The 19987-nt window shown below is 37.6% G+C and overlaps 3 protein-coding genes across 5 annotated transcripts in view; all 3 read right to left on the minus strand.

Moving 5' to 3' along the window:
* LOC145890200 (IgGFc-binding protein-like) overlaps positions 1–10860 on the minus strand; it is a 28608-nt gene extending 17748 nt beyond the window's left edge. Inside the window, exons 1-26 of the mRNA XM_082981229.1 lie at positions 10795–10860; positions 10434–10608; positions 9802–9941; positions 9317–9424; positions 8899–9070; positions 8427–8547; positions 8149–8284; positions 7737–7866; positions 7215–7366; positions 6705–6849; positions 6169–6434; positions 5832–5996; positions 5450–5625; positions 5123–5261; positions 4784–4944; positions 4256–4377; positions 3897–4033; positions 3382–3479; positions 2948–3110; positions 2647–2768; positions 2138–2305; positions 1506–1918; positions 1190–1287; positions 988–1126; positions 626–748; positions 117–299 (exon numbers count right to left, since the gene is read on the minus strand). Of these exons, the coding sequence (XP_082837355.1) occupies positions 117–299; positions 626–748; positions 988–1126; positions 1190–1287; positions 1506–1918; positions 2138–2305; positions 2647–2768; positions 2948–3110; positions 3382–3479; positions 3897–4033; positions 4256–4377; positions 4784–4944; positions 5123–5261; positions 5450–5625; positions 5832–5996; positions 6169–6434; positions 6705–6849; positions 7215–7366; positions 7737–7866; positions 8149–8284; positions 8427–8547; positions 8899–9070; positions 9317–9424; positions 9802–9941; positions 10434–10608; positions 10795–10860 (4018 nt within the window). The remainder of the gene's footprint in view (positions 1–116; positions 300–625; positions 749–987; positions 1127–1189; positions 1288–1505; positions 1919–2137; positions 2306–2646; positions 2769–2947; positions 3111–3381; positions 3480–3896; positions 4034–4255; positions 4378–4783; positions 4945–5122; positions 5262–5449; positions 5626–5831; positions 5997–6168; positions 6435–6704; positions 6850–7214; positions 7367–7736; positions 7867–8148; positions 8285–8426; positions 8548–8898; positions 9071–9316; positions 9425–9801; positions 9942–10433; positions 10609–10794) is intronic.
* Positions 10861–11250: 390 nt separating this feature from the next.
* Positions 11251–15156, minus strand: LOC145890718 (biotin--protein ligase-like). Of its 3 annotated transcripts, none has more exons than XM_082981861.1 (10): positions 14509–15156; positions 14240–14442; positions 13970–14055; positions 13701–13872; positions 13571–13638; positions 13276–13436; positions 13033–13147; positions 12915–12974; positions 12689–12812; positions 11251–11774 (listed from the first exon to the last, which is right to left on the minus strand). In XM_082981861.1, the coding sequence occupies exons 1-10, from the start codon at positions 15118–15120 to the stop codon at positions 11594–11596; spliced, it is 1782 nt and encodes a 593-aa protein (XP_082837987.1). In that variant the 5' UTR covers positions 15121–15156; the 3' UTR covers positions 11251–11593. The 3 variants fall into 3 exon arrangements, with proteins under 3 accessions (XP_082837987.1, XP_082837986.1, XP_082837988.1); XM_082981860.1 differs by having other exon boundaries at positions 12689–12830; XM_082981862.1 differs by lacking the exon at positions 11251–11774 and having other exon boundaries at positions 12766–12861.
* Positions 15157–15355: 199 nt separating this feature from the next.
* LOC145890725 (replication factor C subunit 5-like) lies at positions 15356–19186 on the minus strand. The gene is made up of 4 exons (XM_082981868.1): positions 18885–19186; positions 17284–17451; positions 16250–16487; positions 15356–15934 (listed from the first exon to the last, which is right to left on the minus strand). The coding sequence occupies exons 1-4, from the start codon at positions 19158–19160 to the stop codon at positions 15630–15632; spliced, it is 987 nt and encodes a 328-aa protein (XP_082837994.1). The 5' UTR covers positions 19161–19186; the 3' UTR covers positions 15356–15629.
* Between the last annotated feature and the right edge of the window lie 801 nt (positions 19187–19987).

Here is a 19987-nt window from a genome sequence, read left to right on the forward strand (position 1 = left end):
CCAAATTTGCACAGATTTTTATTCCTAAAAGATTATATGTGGATCAAGTTTGGCGAAAACGTTGTGACTCGGTGGTATTTTCCATAGCGTTGGATATTCATGACCAGTCTACTTACAAGAGCTAAACGCGTCATCGGGAAATTCCCATGCTCGTGGGGGTTCCCCGCTGGTCGAAATGCCTTCTCGCTTGTAATTTTCAAACGCCTTCTTCCATTCTTTTTCGTAGTAGTCCTTCCACTCCGTGTAGCTTTCCCTCCATTCATTGAGAGTCGACGTACAGCTTGACTCGTTTCCACTCGCTACCAAAAAAATAATGGACGAAATTAAATCCTAAATCATCACGCCTTTGAGTGCAATGTTTTTAGTGGTTATGATCAAAAAGGTTGATCAGTGTAAGTAACGTTACAAGAAATTGGAAACGTAAATGGCAATTAGCAATCATTGTGCACACCCACATTGTTTTTTTTTGAGAAATTCTCCAGCAAAATGTCAGAACTTTATTGTTTGACATGTTCAATATTACTATTGACTAAAACAAAGGTGCTGAAAACAAATTTGGAATTAAATCTCCGGAAAGGTACATTTTTCACATTAATTTCCATCGTAACAGTTATTTGTAACGTACTTGTTCTGAGACAGGATTTTCCATCAGCTGTCAATCCGTATCCAGGAAAGCATTCACAAACCACTTTTTGATCAACCGTTCTGCATCTCTGTTCGCAATCTCCGTTGTTGTATCGACAAAGATCTGTAAAACAACTTCTGGACTTGTAAAAAAAGTAATGCAAACCTTTGGAATTTCATACAGTTCTCGTGTTATTACGTGTGTATAGCAAAAGACTATTCTTACGTACACTGTGCGAAGTAATGGACACATGAAAGACTTGTAGGTGCATTTTTACTTTTGGGTTACACTTTCGTGCTACTTTTTTTATGAGAAAGGAAATAACTGCAGGATGAGAACAGACTTAAAAGCATTGTTCCTACATTTAAAATGACATCCCCATTCTCCTTCCCTCAGTCCACAGTATTGATCACTGGTGCAAGGATCATGTTCACAATCCCATACCCCGTTGCGACATTGACACTTTTGCTGGCAACTGGCATCCACTCGACAGCCACCGTGCTGTGAATGTGAATGTTATAAATGCTGCAAGCCCACGGAAGGAATAAAGCATTAGGATCTTACAGCATAGTAGATTCCGTCGGTAGAGGAAAGGCATCCACATCTGTTGAGGGCCACACACTTTGTACCACTGAGAATATAACCTTCATCGCAAATGCAGTCTAAACACAAGAAAGAACATGAATTGCTGGTTATACATGACGTTTTACATGTGTAATGAAATCATAAACTGACTGTATTTTGAAGAATGCACACACCGCGAAAACCCGAAACCATAAACAAAATTAATTGTGGTCGAAATACAATACATCAATACGGAAACTAATGATACGAAATTCTTTGTCGAGCATACTACTGTTTGCAGAAAAAATTTACGTACATTCTGTGGACGGAGCTTGCATTTTTAATGAAAATTCTGGCATCGATCTACACCACGATACGTCTCTGTCTGAGCAAGTAGGTTGACATAAGTCCGACCCCGTTGCATAGTGTGAAGATTCCGGGCATTTGAACTCCATCCAGAGTTCATCTCGCCAATCAGGGTATTCCCCGCCACGAAGAACGCACTCGGTGGTCAAAGCCAAGATCCAGTTTTCCAACAGAGCAAAACACTTTCCTTCTTGGCAAAGGCTCGCCCGACAAGAGCGTTTGATTTGCTGGTGGTCTACCGACGACAAACAGGCGGAGAATAGGGAACGGTCGAGCAAGCCGCAGGCCATTGGGCTGTCAATGAATTCGTTATAGCGAGATTCGGGGCAAGGTGGATCTTCTGGGGGTTTTCCGTTGTCACATCTAAAAGTTTTGGAAATATTTGTAATGGGTACTTTCGAAAAATCTAGACGTTTTGGCCTGTGACTGTAAAAACTTAAACTCTTCGTATCAATGCAGCAAAAATGGATGTTCATCATTAAGGAATAGTACAGCGGTATAGAGTTTCGTCATCATTTTAATTTAATAATTTAAAAAAATCGTAAATTATGTTTAACTTTTGGTGACAGACAATGTTCTTACATATAATCTTGATCTTTGTGAAACTTCCACGCATTCCCAAATTCAGTAGAATTTGATGCCAGAGTTTCGTTAAAGTCGATTGCGAAATCGTCAGTCGGATCGTTATTGAAAAACCCACATAGACCGTTTACTTGTTCTCTCAGCTGTCCGTTCACCGAAACTATCACCCTGTCAGTTACATTCATTATCGCATCTCATACTTGGTAATTTATACAATGGTCTAAATGTAACAACACAACGAACATTGCAAACATCATCAGTATGTTGATCAGGAACTAATACATCGATTAATAAGCGAAGATGTTAAATTTGGCTTTTTTATTTTTCGCTTGTTACAAAATGTAAAAACAGTGTTTTTTAGTAGTTTAGAATCATATATTTGAAGTACGGGATAAAATCGAAACGTATGATTGTGAGATTTTAGACAATGTAGGTGAGCTACATTTATTGTAAGAATTATGTCTTGTAATGAATAAACTGGTGTTATAGTATTCCACCCATTCCCTTACCCTTGTTGCCAACTTGCTCTTACTACAAGACCGAATTGAAATTTGACGACTATGAAGTTGCTTTGATAAATCACCTGAACTCCTTTGTAGTCGCTCCCGGGCAGCACGGTTAACCCGTTTATCTAAAAGGAAAAAAAGATTAAGTTTTTGGCAGAAATTTGCCCACATATGCCGTAATCTTGAACACGTAAGTTTTCATACCCCGATAAGCCCACGGCATACACAAACATAGCTAATATAATGGGTATGGTAAAATTACAAAAACTGATGAATGCATATTTATTTCTGTTTATTATATTACCTTCACGTGATCTGATCCTGTGTAAATTTCCACCTGAATTCCATCACGATTTTCGCAAGGCGATATTCCAACGTTAACAAACATGGAAGTTCTTCCGCATGGCAGACGATAATCGCGATCCACAACCACCGCAAATTCGGGCCAGTTTTCACCTTTCAGTGCACTGCGGAAACAAGTTGTCAAAATCTGTTAAATTCTTTGTTAAAAACAATTTTTCTTCCATTTTCGGTTATGCAATGGTTGTGTTTTCTTTGGGGAACTATTACTACGTCACAGACATATTTTCCCACAGTGTTAACGTAATTATTACGTAATTACAACACGTTTTTTTTAAGAACAGGATAATGTACAAATACTAAACTCCTCAATTTTATTTTATGCGTCTGTGTTGTTCTTTTGAATAAAGGGTAAGTCACAAACCAAATCTCAATTACCCGACAGCAGTGTATGAACAGGTTCCGTCAAAGTAGTATTGAGTTCCATCAAATGTAGAAATGTACGTTGGTCCCCAAATCATACAATGTCCGAAGTTCTAATTTTTGGACAAACAAAAAGTATATAAATGGAGAAACGTTATCTTTAATGTAAAATGTATGAACACAGTTTGGTAACGTGAATTATAGAACAAAACAATCGTATAACAAATATTTCACGAATTCTCCAGCGGTTTGGACCAGTGATGGGAGCATACAAATATTTAACATCCGTTCTCTCACTAGCAGCACGCCATAGTAACCGCGGGAATATAGTGCAAGTGAAACATAGGCCTACACACAGGGTTGTTTACAATCGCTTCGAGTAGTTCATTAAATTCCCATGCTGAATCCCGCCACCACTGGTTTGGACCGTGATAGAGTACAAAAATACTTATATCTAAAGTGCGTTTTCTTCAAAATGTGATAGAAGGAAAGAAGGAAAGAAAAAAGATCACAATAGACGCTAAATGTACCGGATTGACACATTGAAAAGATCCACCAGATGGCAGGCACATTTCATCTTCTTCGCACATAAAAGGGCCGCAAAGCCATTGATTCGGTCCAGCACATGTGCATTGATGCGTGCAATTGCTATTCATTTCCGTGACGCCTTGAAAAACAAATGTAATCGGAATTTACTGGTGTTCATACTAATTGTTGTGTTTTTTTTGGTCTTTACTCCATTGATTACAGCTTACGGCACGGGCAAGATATAACCTATATACCCTCAGATCTGTTTTATGGCCTGCTTTCCTTTTGCATCTGAGAATGTCTAATCGCAAGAAAAACAAACACCTCTACAATACAAGCAGGTAGAAAGTAGATAGAACACCTTGTGCTACAAAACCGCTGGACTCAGGGTAGCATCCACACATATCTTCCCGTACGCAATTTCCGTTTTCATATATGTAGCCGAAGTTGCAGACGCATGCGTCAATGTCGGGCAGTGGACAGCTTTATAAGGATAAAAGCATGTTCAATTGCAATGTTTGGTATAAGTTAAACAAGAATTTTCTTGTGGTTCATCGTGATGTGGTTTTTAACTTTTATTGATTTGTATTTATGATATCGCATTTAGATGTAGAAATACATGGTTGTATTGAAGTAAGACCTTGACCATCAGCAAAAACATGTTAAAAGTGTTAATTTATAAGAGAGTGAGTTTGCTGAAAGGAACGCTAAAGGAAGTCTGAATGTAAGTCGAACTCTTGATGCCGCGTTCAAACTTTGTTTAGTCAGCCATATGTCCGCCGCTAAAATAGTAATGAAGCGAATTTCGCATACACAAGGTCTTTTACGCTATCAACGTGTATACAGTTTTGTGTTGATGATTTCTACTTTAAATGATGAAAAATCTTACCGAATGGACGCTGTTGGTTCGTTGCAGGTGTCGGGACAGGCGGTCGTACATGTTTGAAAATTTGAGTTTTCCGGACAAACAAGTTCCGGTAATCCGATTTCGCTCCTGACGTCACATAGTGGTGTAACTTCCCTGCATTTGGTGATTACTTTCAAAAGGATCTGAAACAAAGAAGGACTCTTTATTCCCGCTAAATCTTAAAGTATCGTTGCAGACTTCATCTGCTAATCACTTTAATATGTATTGCCTGATATGTGTAAATAAAATTAAGCCCTATTCTATGACAACAGTATTGCTATCGAAAAGCATAAAATAAAATCCACAACAAAAAGAACTTACTAGTTCTAAAACATCAACGTCACCATTTGTGGCACACAAATCGAATACACAAGTTAAAAAGTCGTTTTCCAGAGATATAAGTGCCAAACATTCAGAAAATGCAGGGGATTTGATTTTTCCACAATATTCCAAACCAGAGCTGTAACAGAACAAAAGGAGAATCGAATTCATTGAACCGTTAAATAACAGAATCCGTCAAATTATTCCCGCGTGTACGTTCAACTCGCTTGATTACCCCATACTGCCATTCACAAAATTTGCTTAACCATATCACGTATATAGAGTATATTTTTATGTACAAGCTTAATACGAACAAAGCCATCTTACTAAGTTATCCGATCTGCAGTTGTGCAGTTGAAGTCGCCTATTGGACCTGGAACACTGCAGTTTCCAACTTTCCAGCTCATCGCGAAAACGCTAACGTCATCCACCTCCGTCCCGTTAAAGAGTTTAAAATCGTCGGTTGGGTCTCCATTCCAATCCCCACATAAACCTCTTGTATTCTCCAAACAAAAAGGTTAGTTTTTTGCTTTGCATGTAGAATTGCTATGTGGCTAAAATTGGATTGTATGAATGTAAAAATTGTGTTCGACTGAATACCCGCACTTATTTGTTGTGTCCGTATTCAACAGTAGCAACTTTAATTTGTACAAACATTTACAACAACAAACACACAAATACAGCAAGGCGCACTTATGCAAAATCTTACCCCTGCCTTGAAGGTCACTGGCACGGATACCCGGACATTGAATCCGTTAAATGTTACCCTGAAGTTGTCCACTATCAACACAATGCTTTTGCCGCTCTGAAATATCTTCAGGTTCCTCAATTGGTAATCGATCAACGTCACCGGGTTGTTGAAGAGATTTGTAATCTTAAGATTGTAGACATTCATACAACAAGTTGAAAGTTTATTTTACGGTTTTGGGGAAAACAGATGGTAAATTTGCAATACTAAAAGAAGCTTTAATTCTTCGCACTGTTTTACGCTTGAAATCGACTAAATATCAATTGTATACTTGTGGCCACACCAACACTTTTCCTACCGTGGCCGCCATGCCAGCAACTTGCTTGCTCATTAAAATGTCCACAGTAGCGTTTTCGAATTTGAAAATGACTTGGACGTTTTTGACCCACGAAACTCGCCCATCACCGTTCCTAAACTCGTTGTCCGTGATCACTTTGAACGTCTCTCCTGTTAAAGGGTTCGTGACTTCAACAAGCAAGTAGGTACACGCTCCCATGTAGTCGTAGAATTTTCCGTCGAAGGTTTCGTAGTGTGGGTCGCCATGGGCTACACACTCCCCATAACCTAAATAAAGTCAATTCTTCAACTTGGTGTGAAGTATGATGCGCGAATTTCAATATCTCAACTTTGTCATTTGGTTTATGCGCTAAATTTTTTTGTTTTTAAACGAGGTTGGAAATCAAAATACACACAGAACCATTTTGAGATTTTTACTTGTTTTGTGGTTCTAGTCAAGATTTGCGTTCGCTACAGTTTCTCACCAAGCTAAGTACATAACGGAGCTATGAAGTGTGAAAAATAACACTCAATATTTTAGGCACTCAACATACTAACTTTCCGGAAGGCAATCCAACTGTCTTGTAGCAGGTGAAATGCGACAAACTTCATCAGCCGAACATTGAGTATCAGAACATGACAGAATAGCATTTTCACATGTACACCATTTCTCACAACCAGGTTTATAGAACGTTGCTCCCTTCTACAAGAACAAAACAAGTGGTTTAAGATACAGATGAAGGTTGAGAATGAACCCTAACTGTGTATCTAATGAACTTTATGGACATTCAAAAGATCTGAGGGCAATCTAACTTTTAAACTTTTACTGTGAGCCTTCTCATTTGAAAGGCATGCAATTGTTTTGAAAAGCGACTTGTTTGCACTACCCTCGTATGTATTACAATTTTTATCCTATATTCGTGTAGGAGCCTTTTTTTCGTGATAACCAGTTGTACCGACCACATAATAAATTCCATCTTCTGCGCAGCCGCAGTCACTGATCAAAACACATTCATCACCGGACAGAACGAACTCATCGTTGCACACACAACCTCAAAGGTAAAATACGTTCAAGGCAAGATGGCATTGGCAGATTACAAATACACATGTACCTGATATGGGAAACAGTATGCAACTTTCAGCACTGTCGCGGTCCAGGCAGGTATTGGGACAAGCTGTACCCTCATGTTCGTAACGAGAGTTTGCAGGACACGAATCGGCTGAAATATCACAAATAGTAAAAAAAAATTAACAAATCTATGAAGAAAATTAGTTGCAGAAGTTTTTCCCGTTGCTTTGAAGTAACCAAGACATTCCTCGCTTGTTAGTGTAAGAAATAAATGTAAAACAAAAAGATTCTCGCGACTTTAAGATCGGATGGATGTGCTTGAGATTTATTGGGTGAGACACGAATTAAGTTAGATGGTGAAATTTTCAGGAACGAGAATTATTGTATTGTGGTGTAGGTCTGTGTACGTAGTGCCATATAGTTTTAGAAATAAATTGATTGCAACGCATTCCTATGTGCGGCAGGCAAGACTTTAACGATTTCTGTAGTGTTGAATGTACAGGAAATAAGCACCGACTTACGAATGTTAGTATTGTTTCTCCAGTCGCATATGTTTACTGGGATCTTCTGACATCGGCGGGCATATTGTGATATTACTTGTTCGAGGGCTGTAAGATCTCCGTTCGATACGCACATATCAAAAATGCAGTTCTGTTTGTGAAATGGAATACATTTTGGCAAAAAGAGAAGTTTGAAAGAGTTTATGCTACATTTCTCAAAATTACGCGGCCTATGTTGATTGCCGTTAATTTTCCCTATTAGAAACATTTATATTTCATGTCAAGCGTAGTTTAAAGCACGTAGAAATGGCTAATTTACATTAAGGACTATTGGTAATGTCTTACATGTAAACAAAACTCTCTTTGCAATTTATTTAAACATATTGCCTGCTTAAAATTGTGCTATTTACTCAGATAACAAAAAAGAATGAACCTGAATAACACCAGGAGTAGGAAGTATTGCTCGACATTCCTCAAAACATTCAGAATTAAAAATGTTGCAGAGTTCTCTGTACGCATCCATGTCCATGCAATTTCCGAAACTTTCATTTTGACGACCGTCCGTGCAACTAAGACATGTATAGTTTTGGCGAACTGAAGTGCTTAAAATGTAATTATGTTTCAAATGGTTTTAACATGACGCTTAAGCTACCACAAAAGGCCGCATTCGTTTAATTACCAAAAATTATCAAAAAATAACTACCCACATACCCTGACTCGTCGCCACCAATTTTGTGACTGTTGCCAAACTCTGATGCTGAGCCAATCACAGTCTCATTGTGCGCAAGAGTAAACTCGTCCGATGTGATGCCATTCATGTTTCCGCAAAGACCTGGTGAACAGTAGTTTGTATGGAACAACTTGTTTTCACAAAAAAAAAAATTTTTCTAAAATTTTCACTGCGTTTTACCGCGGAAGTAAAAAGTTTTTCGATTACAAATCGCTTTTTCCTTGTGAATAAATCTAAAATTCAATCGTTTTCGAAACTTCTTTCACTGACTAAGAGTGAAACATAAAGCCAATACTTTCTAATTAAGTCACACAAAGTTTCCGTTAGCAACAACCTCAAGCGTCCGGAAAATTTTAATTGAGTAAATTTGACCTACTTTGAACACTAAGCCACAAACCAATAATCAAACACTCTTTTTGATGAAAGTTGGTTCTGTCACTATTCCGTACGTACCAGAGACAAAACCACTGTAGGAGTTGGAGAGTTCAATTTCCATGTTTGATTTGCCATCGTATGAAATTGTCAAACCAAAAGCCGTGCTGGTGACAAGAGAAGATCCGCTTCGAAAGATCGAAATTCCGATTTGCTCCAAGTTGAATGGAGCGTTGACGAAAATCCCATTATGCTGCAAACGATTGGAAGTATTTGTTTATTGGGTCGTACCAAGTCCTTTGACCAGTCATCAAATAGGAAAAAAAGGCAGTAATAGTTGGTAGAATGCAGCAGTGTGAGACAAACTTTTCACAATTAAAGTTTTCGCTTACAATTTAAACTAAGCGAGGGGATCCAAATATACGAATTAAATGGTAATAAGACGTTCAATTTCTTGCGCGCAAAATTAACACACATCCCAAAAGGTCGCTGCACTTACCAACACTTTTCGACTTTTCGCATATTCAAATGTGTGGTTGTCAACCTTAAGCAATGCACGCTTCAAACGAGAAACTTTTTGATTTGTAGACCGAAATTCGCTTTCCACCTGTGAGGGAAAGAGGGTGAATGTCAAACATCTAAGAATCATAATAAGTGTGATAAGACTTGTAGCGTAGAAAAATGCATGCTCTTGTTTGGCATAAAGGCAAGATCGATCGCGGAAAAGGCCTTCGCAGTGATCTGACCCCTGGCAATGCAAATGTATTATTTCTGTCTACGTTGTCTGACTACGAACACATTAGCAGTTAGATATGTACTCTCGACACAGACCGATCTACGGAATGTTACTGTGTATGTTCAAAAAGGGTATATTGACCTCAATACACTTATATACAGTCACAACTTGGTGGTTGTGACTAGGAGGCAGAGCTGATGCGAAACTAAACGACGAAGCATACAAAAATTCAAAAAAAATTCAGTTACCGACAACACAAATTGCTTCAGGAGTCCAACGGTTGCTGAACTTTCCACCATTCTGTACAGACAAGTTCCTTGAAAATCGTAGGCGACGCCATCGAATGTCAAAAAGTGGGCGTTTCCTTGAATCGTACAGATTGACGACCCTGCATGCAGGTCAACAAATCGTTTAAACCTTCGATGTCAAAATGGTTTCAATACTTGTGAAGTGTTCCTTTCTGTCATCGTATCATGTTTCATTCCCAAGAATTACAACAGGGGTTTACAACTGATGAGTCCATAGTGGTTATCGAGGGGACTACAAGATTTTCCCAAATAATATAACGTTCGCTGCCGCTTCGTCGGACCAGTGACGAAGTCAATTTGTTCGCACTGATATTATGGGATAATGCTATAATCCTTTATTCTGTTTAATGGAAGTCGCGTGACATCGCCAAAAAAGGTATTCAAATGTTGGATGTATGAGTAATACTGTATAGTCTCTTTGGGTGAACAGAGTTTGCTAGATTGGTCTAGTGGTGCTCGGCCCAAAACGAGTTGGGAAACCCTTTTGGTAATGAGTAGACATGACATTACGTATGGAAATATTCACGGTGTTAGTGAATGTTTAAATATATATACAACCACGCACGTCTTACCGACAAATTTGCATCCAAGTTCCTCTACTGTCCAAGAACCGTTGCCCTGACACACGCTGGTTTCAGTTGTGTTAAGTATGTACTCAGCATCGCATATGATTGTGCAAACTGAATCAACGTTGTTTAGGTTCGTGCAGTTTATTCTGCCTCCTGCTGCTGTTGTAAGAACTGGACACTATAGCAATGAAAAATATAGTGGAAAAAGCAAACTCAAGGACAGACGATACTCGTGGAAATCCGAACGTGAAATGAATTGGAATCTATAGACTACGTCATATGCACATACAATATTGTCTAACACTGACTTCACTACCCCGTTATGAGGAATACGAGAGTCCGTAACGCAATAAAAACAACTTACATTTTGTCCTTGAGAGTTGACAACCACCCAACCTCCAAGGATAAACCAGGTCAGCAAAAACCTCATTGCCCTGAAAGTTATCCACTACTGTCTCGGCTAACTAATAAAGTGTACCTAAAAGCAAAGCTACGCCAGTTGTTATGCCTTACTTTGTGCAGCATTATGTTTTGCTACTTTTCATAATTTTCAAATCACTCGAAATTTGATCAATTCTCACAGTATCAAAAACTTTGGTTAACGAAGAAGCTCGGATATAATATGCCTTGGATATAATGAATCCTTTATTAGTCACAGTGCGGTTAATGTTGATCTCCAGAAGTTTTGACAAGTTACGGAAATTTGGGAAACGTTTATTACTTCCCTCGGTCTGTTCAACTGATTGTTTTCAGACGTAAGCGTCAAATTACAAGATTGTTTAATTCTGGAAAATAACAAATATTTCGCAGACATTAACAAATGGTTTGTGGTTGTTGAAAAACACATCAACTTATAGCAGATAAATAATACAAGAAAAAAGTAGATAATTTCATGCTGAACGAAGACTAAAAATTTCGGTGTGTGAAGTACATAATAATGCTGTAAATTTTTGGAATTTTAGATTATACCCTGCAAAGCTATAGTCAGTATGTATATAAAGATGGCAAAAACAATAAACAAGATTTAAATACAAAGTGTTAGGCGACACCACAAGACAACATCGATTTTATTCGTTTCCTGACAAGACAACCACAAAATTCAAGTAACACGATTCCAAAATTCCAACACTTTTCGTGTCCCGCTGTATAGTCAAAATTGTATGTCAAGTCTTTGAAATGATCAGATTTTGCGTTAAATCGAAACTGTTGCCGTCTGGACTAAGGCTGGTCACCGACCCGTCATCCAGACGAACCCTGAGGTAGCCATAGTCGTCTATACCAACAACCAAAGCATTGAACTTTTCCTCGCTATCTCGCTGGCTCTGCACTTTGACGTAGGAACCGCTAAACACAAAACAGTGGGTATAAAGCATTAAAAGTCGCACTAAATGTTTTAAATGACACGTCTAACACTATAGGTAACTACAGACCTGCGGAAATTCGAGTTTTTCGGATATATAATGACATAAATAACAATGAATGGATAAAGAGCATCTGACAAAACTAAAAAAAAAGAAAAACAAAGCAAAGATGCTAGACATATTAAAGCAGATGTTTTAAACACAACTGTGTTCATATTCAGGCATGGGCGTATCCGGGGGGGGGGGTCCGAGGGGTCCGGACCCCCCCCTTTTGTGAAATATTTTGGTCTTTTTTGATAACTAAACAAACGCCACTGTATTTTTTTGTCAAAATCCGCGTGAAAACCAGAAATTTTCTTTGACGTTGACCTAAAAACCGCATCGTGTTGCATTCGCCATTGTTTCCAAAAAGGAAGCATTGTTACCGAACACTTGGCATTGTTACCAAACATGTTGCATTGTTACGAAACAAGTGTCATTTTTTGTCAGTTCACGGACGAAACGTCGTTTTTCAGTGGTCACGTTGTAATGACAAGCGGTTTATTTGCGTGAAAGTCAATTAGTTTAGTTGTTAAACTTTCCATAGCGTTACACAATTGCGCAAGCCAGAAACCGTTTATGTGAAGATTGGCGCGAACACCGGCGCTCGTATTTTGCGATTCTCGCCCACAATAGTTTACACTTAGTTTATACCAGAAAATCGGGGAATTACCTAAAAAAAATTGGACCCCCCCCTTTAAAAATTCCTGGATACGCCCCTGTATTCAGGCTATAGTTTTTCAAAAGTCTGTTGCCAATATGTACACCATCTTAGCTTTCGATTTCGGATTCAAAGTAGTCAGCACTAAGTTCTCCACTCTTATACAATAAAACCTCTAACTAACATGACTGGGTTACCTATGTATCCAATACTTGTAGTAAGCTTCCAAGAACTTTTTGGAACCGTGTTGTTGGAAATCTTCCACAATAGATTCTAGTTGTGTCAAAGTTCCAGCAATGATATGTTCACATTTTATCGTTTCTGACAGTCCGTATTGCTCTGTAAGGTTAAGGCAACTGGAGTACAATCACTTCAAACAATTATCAATCTTTTGAAACTTTTAAACAAGTTAAAAGCATTTACCTTTTAAAATTTGATTGACACAAACTGTCGGTTTCTTGTTTGCAATGTTTACTCCACAACCTATAGTATAAAACAACTGTAAATTTATTTGATTCAAAAGCTTATGTGGTGTTCGGACCTATTGATGCGATGCAGAATTCCCTAATGACAGTTGATTTCACTACGACACCACCAAGCTTCACATGTTTTCCAAAATAAATGTCGTTCGGCCACTTTACTCCAATATTGACATTCTGAAAACCAGAAAAATGGTAAAAAGCAAATTCATTGTTTCATGTGTATGGCAATGTATGCAATCACATTTAGTTTTTTTTGTATGTATGGCCACAAATAACAAGCAAGTAAAATTGTCAAGTATTACCTGAAGTCCTGGCATAGATGTGATTGCTTGTGCAACGGCAACTGCAGTCATATGTTGTAGTATTGGTAAAGCTCTACCAAGTTTTGAGTTGATGGGTATTGATATTGTAAGTGTGAACATTGCACAACCGACTGGACTTAACCATTTATTTCCACTTCGACCTGAATACAACAAATACATCATGTTTACAAAAGTATGGCATAACTATGTCCACAAACTTAGGGCAATGTGTTTGGTAAAACAGAAATTTTAGTGCACTTGTGCATTTTGGTTACATGCTATATTAAAAAATAACCTTGCCCCTTTGTCTGTTGCCTGGCAATTGCCACAAGTCCCAATGGGCCACAAAAACGCATGGTCAATCTGCAAACAATGCATTCAAGAGCATGTTGTTTTTCTGTATTTAACAAACCACACAAACCTACCCATCAAATACATTCATGGTGGTTCCTATGATGTCAGCGTAGACAGCGATGTGACCATATGTTTTACACTTCAGATGTTGTCGGTAGCATTCAAAGTCAAACTGATGTTGGATTGTCAATGGTATTGGTTGTTCAGAAGTTGAATAAACGGCAACCACATTATCTCCATTCTCTAATCAAATGATTTCTTAGTTATATTGAAGTATCAATGGCAGTATTCGTTCATCAAACAAGGAACTTGGTACAGACAAAAATTAAAAGACACTAACTGTCTGTGTTGGTTAAAGAGGAAGCTTGTGTAACCAGCTTTAATCCTTTTACAAAATAGTCGTCAGAATCATCTTTTCTACTAAACCTTCAAAACAATTGTATGTTAAATGATGTGCCAAATAAGAAGACCTATTTGAAAAGCAATATTGATGATATGAAACACAGAGCATGTCAAAGACAAACAACTTAGGGTTCTATACATAGCGCAAGCGGTACATATAAATGCAAAAAAGTCCCATATTTTGGTCCCATACAGAAATTAAGCTTACCATGACAAAAACTTCTGTTTTTTGTCTAAACTTGATATAAAAAGCACTCCTGTATTACAAGGAAGCAAAGGTTGTTCTGAGAGGTTTGGCTTATTGGCATCTTCCATGCAATCCACATTTAAAAGATTCAAAAAGAGTTTTAAAAGCTGCAGGGACGAAGACCGTTTTTCATCATTGCCTCCCAGTTGGTTAAGCAGCGACAGCTGAAAGATTATTAGCAACATAATACTTTGTTACAAATGTACAAAAAAGCTAAAAATCAAACTTACAGAAGAGGTTAGATTTTTTTCTTTCAAAACAGCTACAACCCAGTCCTTGCCTTCATAATTGAATGAAGTTATTGATTTGGTGCCCGCAGACAATGGAAATGAAATAAATTTACCAGACCAACCAATTAGGCTTAAAGCAAGCTTCGAAGATGTGTTTACTTGAATTTGGTCTGGGATTTCAATGTTTTTAGAAGTAAATTTCACTTCATTTTGATGAAATGAGCAAAAATTTAACACTTTGCCCCCAACCGCAAGGTACTCGTTAACTCTGGTTGAAACTTGATTCTGAAAACTACTGTCGATTAAAAATTGCTTGGAGCACCAAACAATTAACATTTCTGTGTTTTCTATCCATGGGTCTTTCTTAAAACTGTTCAAGTTTATTGAGTAGATTATGTATCGATCTGCAGCCAGGCAGGTTTCAAGGCATCTCAAAACTGCTGATGTAAGCTTGTGATCTTGTCCAGGACCAAACAGGAGAATGTTTGGTGGTTTTGGCCCCTTTGTGTGAAGGTCTCCAGCTTTACCCATAATTGAAATAGGAGACACAGTGGTTCTTGTTTTGGTAAGAAATGGGTTTAAAGTCATTATCCTTGTAATGATCTTCCACATTAACCTAACAACAAACCATTCCTGTTCCCCAGTTATGTTCTTTTATCTTTGCCTTTGGTGTCTTTGCTAATACTTAGTTGGGTTTTTTTGCAGTCAGATAACAGCTGTTGTTTTTCGGCCTTAAAGAAGATGTTGCTGTTTGGAAGTTTTTTGTACACATTTGCATCTGTGTCCAAGTTTTCCAGTTCAGCCTGAACAATCTGTTGTATTTTTAAATCATTTTCAAGTGACATTATAGAAATATCTAAACCTTGTGTCTAACATTTAAGAAGAAAACCTGCAAAACATGAGTTGTAGAGTAACATTTACATAGCAACAATTTGAATTTTTTTAACAGATTAAACATGATAGTATAGCTACAACATGTTTTCAATCAAAGGTTACTCGCATTTAACAGAATACAAAGATGTCATAAAACATTTTGCACGAATTAGTGTGTATTTGTTTTCATCAAGATATAAACATAGAAGAGCATGAAAAACACAAACTTGAAACAAAATAACAGTTTCTCATGCATTTGCGGCAGTCATGTTTTTGGCTTGTTGAAATACCGCAATAAGAGAACTAGTTTGGAGTTTTTCATTTGTTCCTGCAGCAAGGCGTTCTTCAATATTGGCCAACTTGTCAAGAAGCAATATTCTCACATCCAGTGGGAAATCAATCCTGTGTACATAAATGTGGATTTGCTCCAAAATGTCTTGCAACGCCATGCCCTTCGTAGATTTGAGTGCTATGACTTTTTGGTAGGCAGCTGTGAAGTCCTTGTTCAACATCCAGTCCAAAATATCTTCTATATCCTTCTTTTTTGGATGACCTGAGCATTTAACATATATACATGTAAGAATGATACATATATATTTTTACGAACAAATGATAGTAGAGAATGGGTCAATTGGATTAAGATACAGCACTGTCACAATCAATTGCCAAAAAACATGCCGTTTTTAGAAAACAAGAGTTAGCACATGATGTATTATTTTTTAATAACTTATCACTTCCGGTACAATATACAAAATACTGCATGGTTGGAGTGGTTTTATTTTTTGGGAAATTTTATGTTAAATGGCCATTTGTTGCACTGTTAAAACCTTTTTCCCTATTTAAACAACTCAGATCAAAAAATACAAACCTGTGCATGTATACACAGTGTCCTCATTTACTTCATCATGGGCCATTGAAGTGCTTTGTAAGATGTTTAAAGCTTTTCTCATGTCACCACAGGCTAAGGTAACAACAGAATTCATTCCATCATCGGTGATTTTCAACGACTCCTCCTTTATGACATGTTCCAATCTTGGTTTCATTTGATCTGTGGTTAGGGGCCCAAATCGAAACCGTGTGCATCTCGACTGAATGGCTGGAATTATCTGTAAATACAGATATGATTTAAAAATACATTTAAACTATAGTTTGTATTGCATAAGCTGCAGACAGATGGCCACTGTTTCGACCTATGATAAAGTCTCATCAGTGCAGCTGGTGTGACTATCAGATGACTTATAGGTTGAAACAGTGACCATCTGTCTGCAGCTTACACAATTCATATTATTGGCTCCACTTTGCTTATAGTTTGTTTGTTTTATATCTTTGCAGAGTGCTTAGTGGATTCTTTTAAGAAACAATGATTAATTTTTTAAAAAAAGTATATTTCATTGATTTAAATAAATTTTCTGAAGTTTGCCACCATATTGCAAATGGCCAATTACATATTACACAGCTATGTTCTGTTTGCACAGCTAGTCTCACAGTTTAATTAATATCCGCTCTGATGATAAACACGGTACTACCATAGGCGTAGAGTTTTACACAACAACGGGGGTGCGGCGAAGAAAAAATAATGACGTCAGAAGGTCGTTTGCACGCTATCATATACAAGTTAAAGCGTCGTCTATGTTAACAACGTTTTTGGCCTGGACGAAAAAAAACTGGACGAATTGTGGTTGTCTTCCTTCTACATGTTCGCCACCATTGTGATTGTAGGTCGCGAATACGAGGCAAATGAAACTGTGTGTTAGGTACTTTTATGAGTGCAGTCAGAAAAGAAATGCGCCTTCATGTTTGCTGCGGTTGCCGAATAGACGCGATGCGATTGTGGGGTTAAATGTAGTAAAGGTCGGGGGTGCGCACATTGTACCCATAAGATTTCTTAGAACTCTTGCAAACCTTTGTGAGGTAGTTACAAATCAAACAAAATCTTGTGTTTTCTGTGAATTTCTCCATGACTCGTCTCAGGGCATTTTGTGCATCTTTAGTCATAGCATCAGCTTCATCCAAAATAATTAACTTGAACCCTTTGTTGAAAATAGTCCGTGTACTTGCAAAGCTCAGTATCTGGCATAAAAAATGTATCTACGTTTTTCCTGCTGTATATTGATTAGAAAAACATTGCTTTAATACTCATTAGATATTTATACATTAGAATCAATAAGCTTTTAAACAGGACAATTTTTGCCAGAAATCAAATTCGTCAGATTAATTTAAAAACACACACTAAGTTGGAAAGTTTCGGAATTTTTTTGGCAACGTTAATTGCACGGATTTTGGCCAGGCAAACAGATATTTCCTGTATGTTAATACAACAGCTGATTGTTTTTGCATTGATTACTGATAAAAGTATGAAAATTTGCTCAGTATATTGCATGTCATTCTTTCCAATCTGGCCTACACACATAGGTGTATCCAGGATTTTTTGAAGGGGGGTCAAAATTTTTTTGGAAATTTCCGGATTTTCAGGTGTAAATTAAGGTTAATTGAGGCCGAGAATCACAAAATACGAATAGCAGTGTTGGCGCAATCGTCACATAACTGGACTTCCTGGCTTGCACAATTGTGCAATGCTATTGAACACTTAATGTGAGTTTTTTTGGTAGTGCTTGATACAGTAGTTTTGTTACTACTACTTTCAAAGAAAGGCTTGAATATATTTGTAACCAAAAGGGATCAAATGTGGGCTTACGTTGTCAAGAAAACATACAAATAAAAACTATTTGCCAAGCAGTAGCCTTATATTCCACTTTGCACCTTTATGAGTGCTAACAGTTATTTTCAACATACATAATATTGGCATGTTCAACAACTACACTAATTGACTTTACACACAAGTAAACAGCTGGCCATTACATGACCAGTAAAAAATGACATTTCATCATTAGACTGACAAAAATTGACACTTGTTTGGTAACAATGCCAAGCGTTCGGTAACAATGCTCCCTGGAAACAATGGCGAATACAAGCACGATGTGGTTTTTAGGTCAACTTTAAAGAAAATTTTTGGTTTTCAAGGGAATTTTGACAGAAAGAATACAGTGGCGTTTGTTTAGCTATCAAAACAGACCAAAATATTTCACAAAAGGGGGGGTCAGGACCTGGGTTTTTTTTTTGTGTCATTTGTCTGTCATTGACCCATTTTTTTTGGAAATGTCACAAAAAATAAAAGCCATTTCGGACACAATGTCCCAAAGGAAATTGGCTGGTAGATTATTCAAGTTGCTTACATTTTTGCGAACGAAAGTATTATACTGTAAATGACCAAAATAAATTGAAAATGTCCTAAATTTTTGCTGGCATTTCGGTCATTTGACAGAAATTTTTTAGTGAAAAAAAAAACCCAGGTCAGGACCCCTCGCCCATGCCTACACATATTTGTAATTTTGGTTTGGATCCATCACTAGACTGTACAATGGCCCGGAAGTTAGTTGCTGGGTGACTGTGTTATCACTAGAACTTAGGGAATTTTAATCCTGAAATGATTTATGCATATATACCTGATTTCGTACAATGCCTATTCCTCTATCGTCAGATGCATTAAGTTCCAAAACCATAGAATTGAATTCCTTTGCAGAATATAGCTGTTTGGCACATGCAAGGATTGTTGAGGTTTTTCCAGTGCCTGGAGGACCATAGAAAAGTAAGTGGGGCAAGCGATCTTCTTCCATAAACCGTCGAATTGTCTTCAGAATATCTTCATGGGATATCAAGTCATCTAATTTTTTGGGCCTATACTTTTCTACCCACGGCAAATTTTCACGGATTTCTGACATTGTAAAACCTACTGTCCTTAATAACAAAAGACCTGAAAAATAAATGTAACACACATCGTTTCGATGGGTTTTGCTTTAGCCAGCATGACAGTGTGGCCACCTGACGGTCGATGCCGCCTGTTGCAACCCATTATCTCCCCAGTTGACAACCTTAAACTTACTGAGCAGAACATGTGGGAAATCACAAAATCTTCACATGGGCGCCTGACTCAATAACCTCTAAGATTTTATCGGTACCCAACCTATTTTACCTTAGCATTACCGGATTATTTATATTGCAGTTCACAAAATAAACTGACATAATAAAGCATTTGCAACAATTAAAATAAATCATTTGCAACAATTGTAAGTAAAAGTGAACTGTGTGAGACTGAGAACACACTTACCCTAATTTTCACGCATGACTGGCTAAACATTCGCGCCAAATGTTTAATTTCTATTTTATAGATGCGAGATGACAAATATCCTGGAGAACTAAATCATGTCTAGTAAAGCTTCACTGCCCAGTAAAAAGGAAGAAAAAGCACAAAGATACAGCCGATCTCATCAAAAAAGGGCACATGAAAAAACGATGCATGTCAACGAATATATTTTCCGTTGTAGTTGAAGTTTATTGATATTGTTGAGGACAAAATTTCAACACAGCTTACAGGTCGGCGAGTTTAGATGTGGGCGGGGCAATAATTTAAACCTGTTTATCAAAAACCTATGCAGATATGACTATTTTCTTATTGACGAAACCGTGTTACGTATTGCTTGATTTGTTTTCTTGTGGGTGCCAAATAAGATATTATATGTCCCGAAATATTGCTTACATTTAATTTAGG

The sequence above is a fragment of the Ascidia mentula genome, chromosome 2 (genome assembly GCF_947561715.1).
Source record: "Ascidia mentula chromosome 2, kaAscMent1.1, whole genome shotgun sequence".
Classification (NCBI taxonomy): domain Eukaryota; kingdom Metazoa; phylum Chordata; class Ascidiacea; order Phlebobranchia; family Ascidiidae; genus Ascidia; species Ascidia mentula.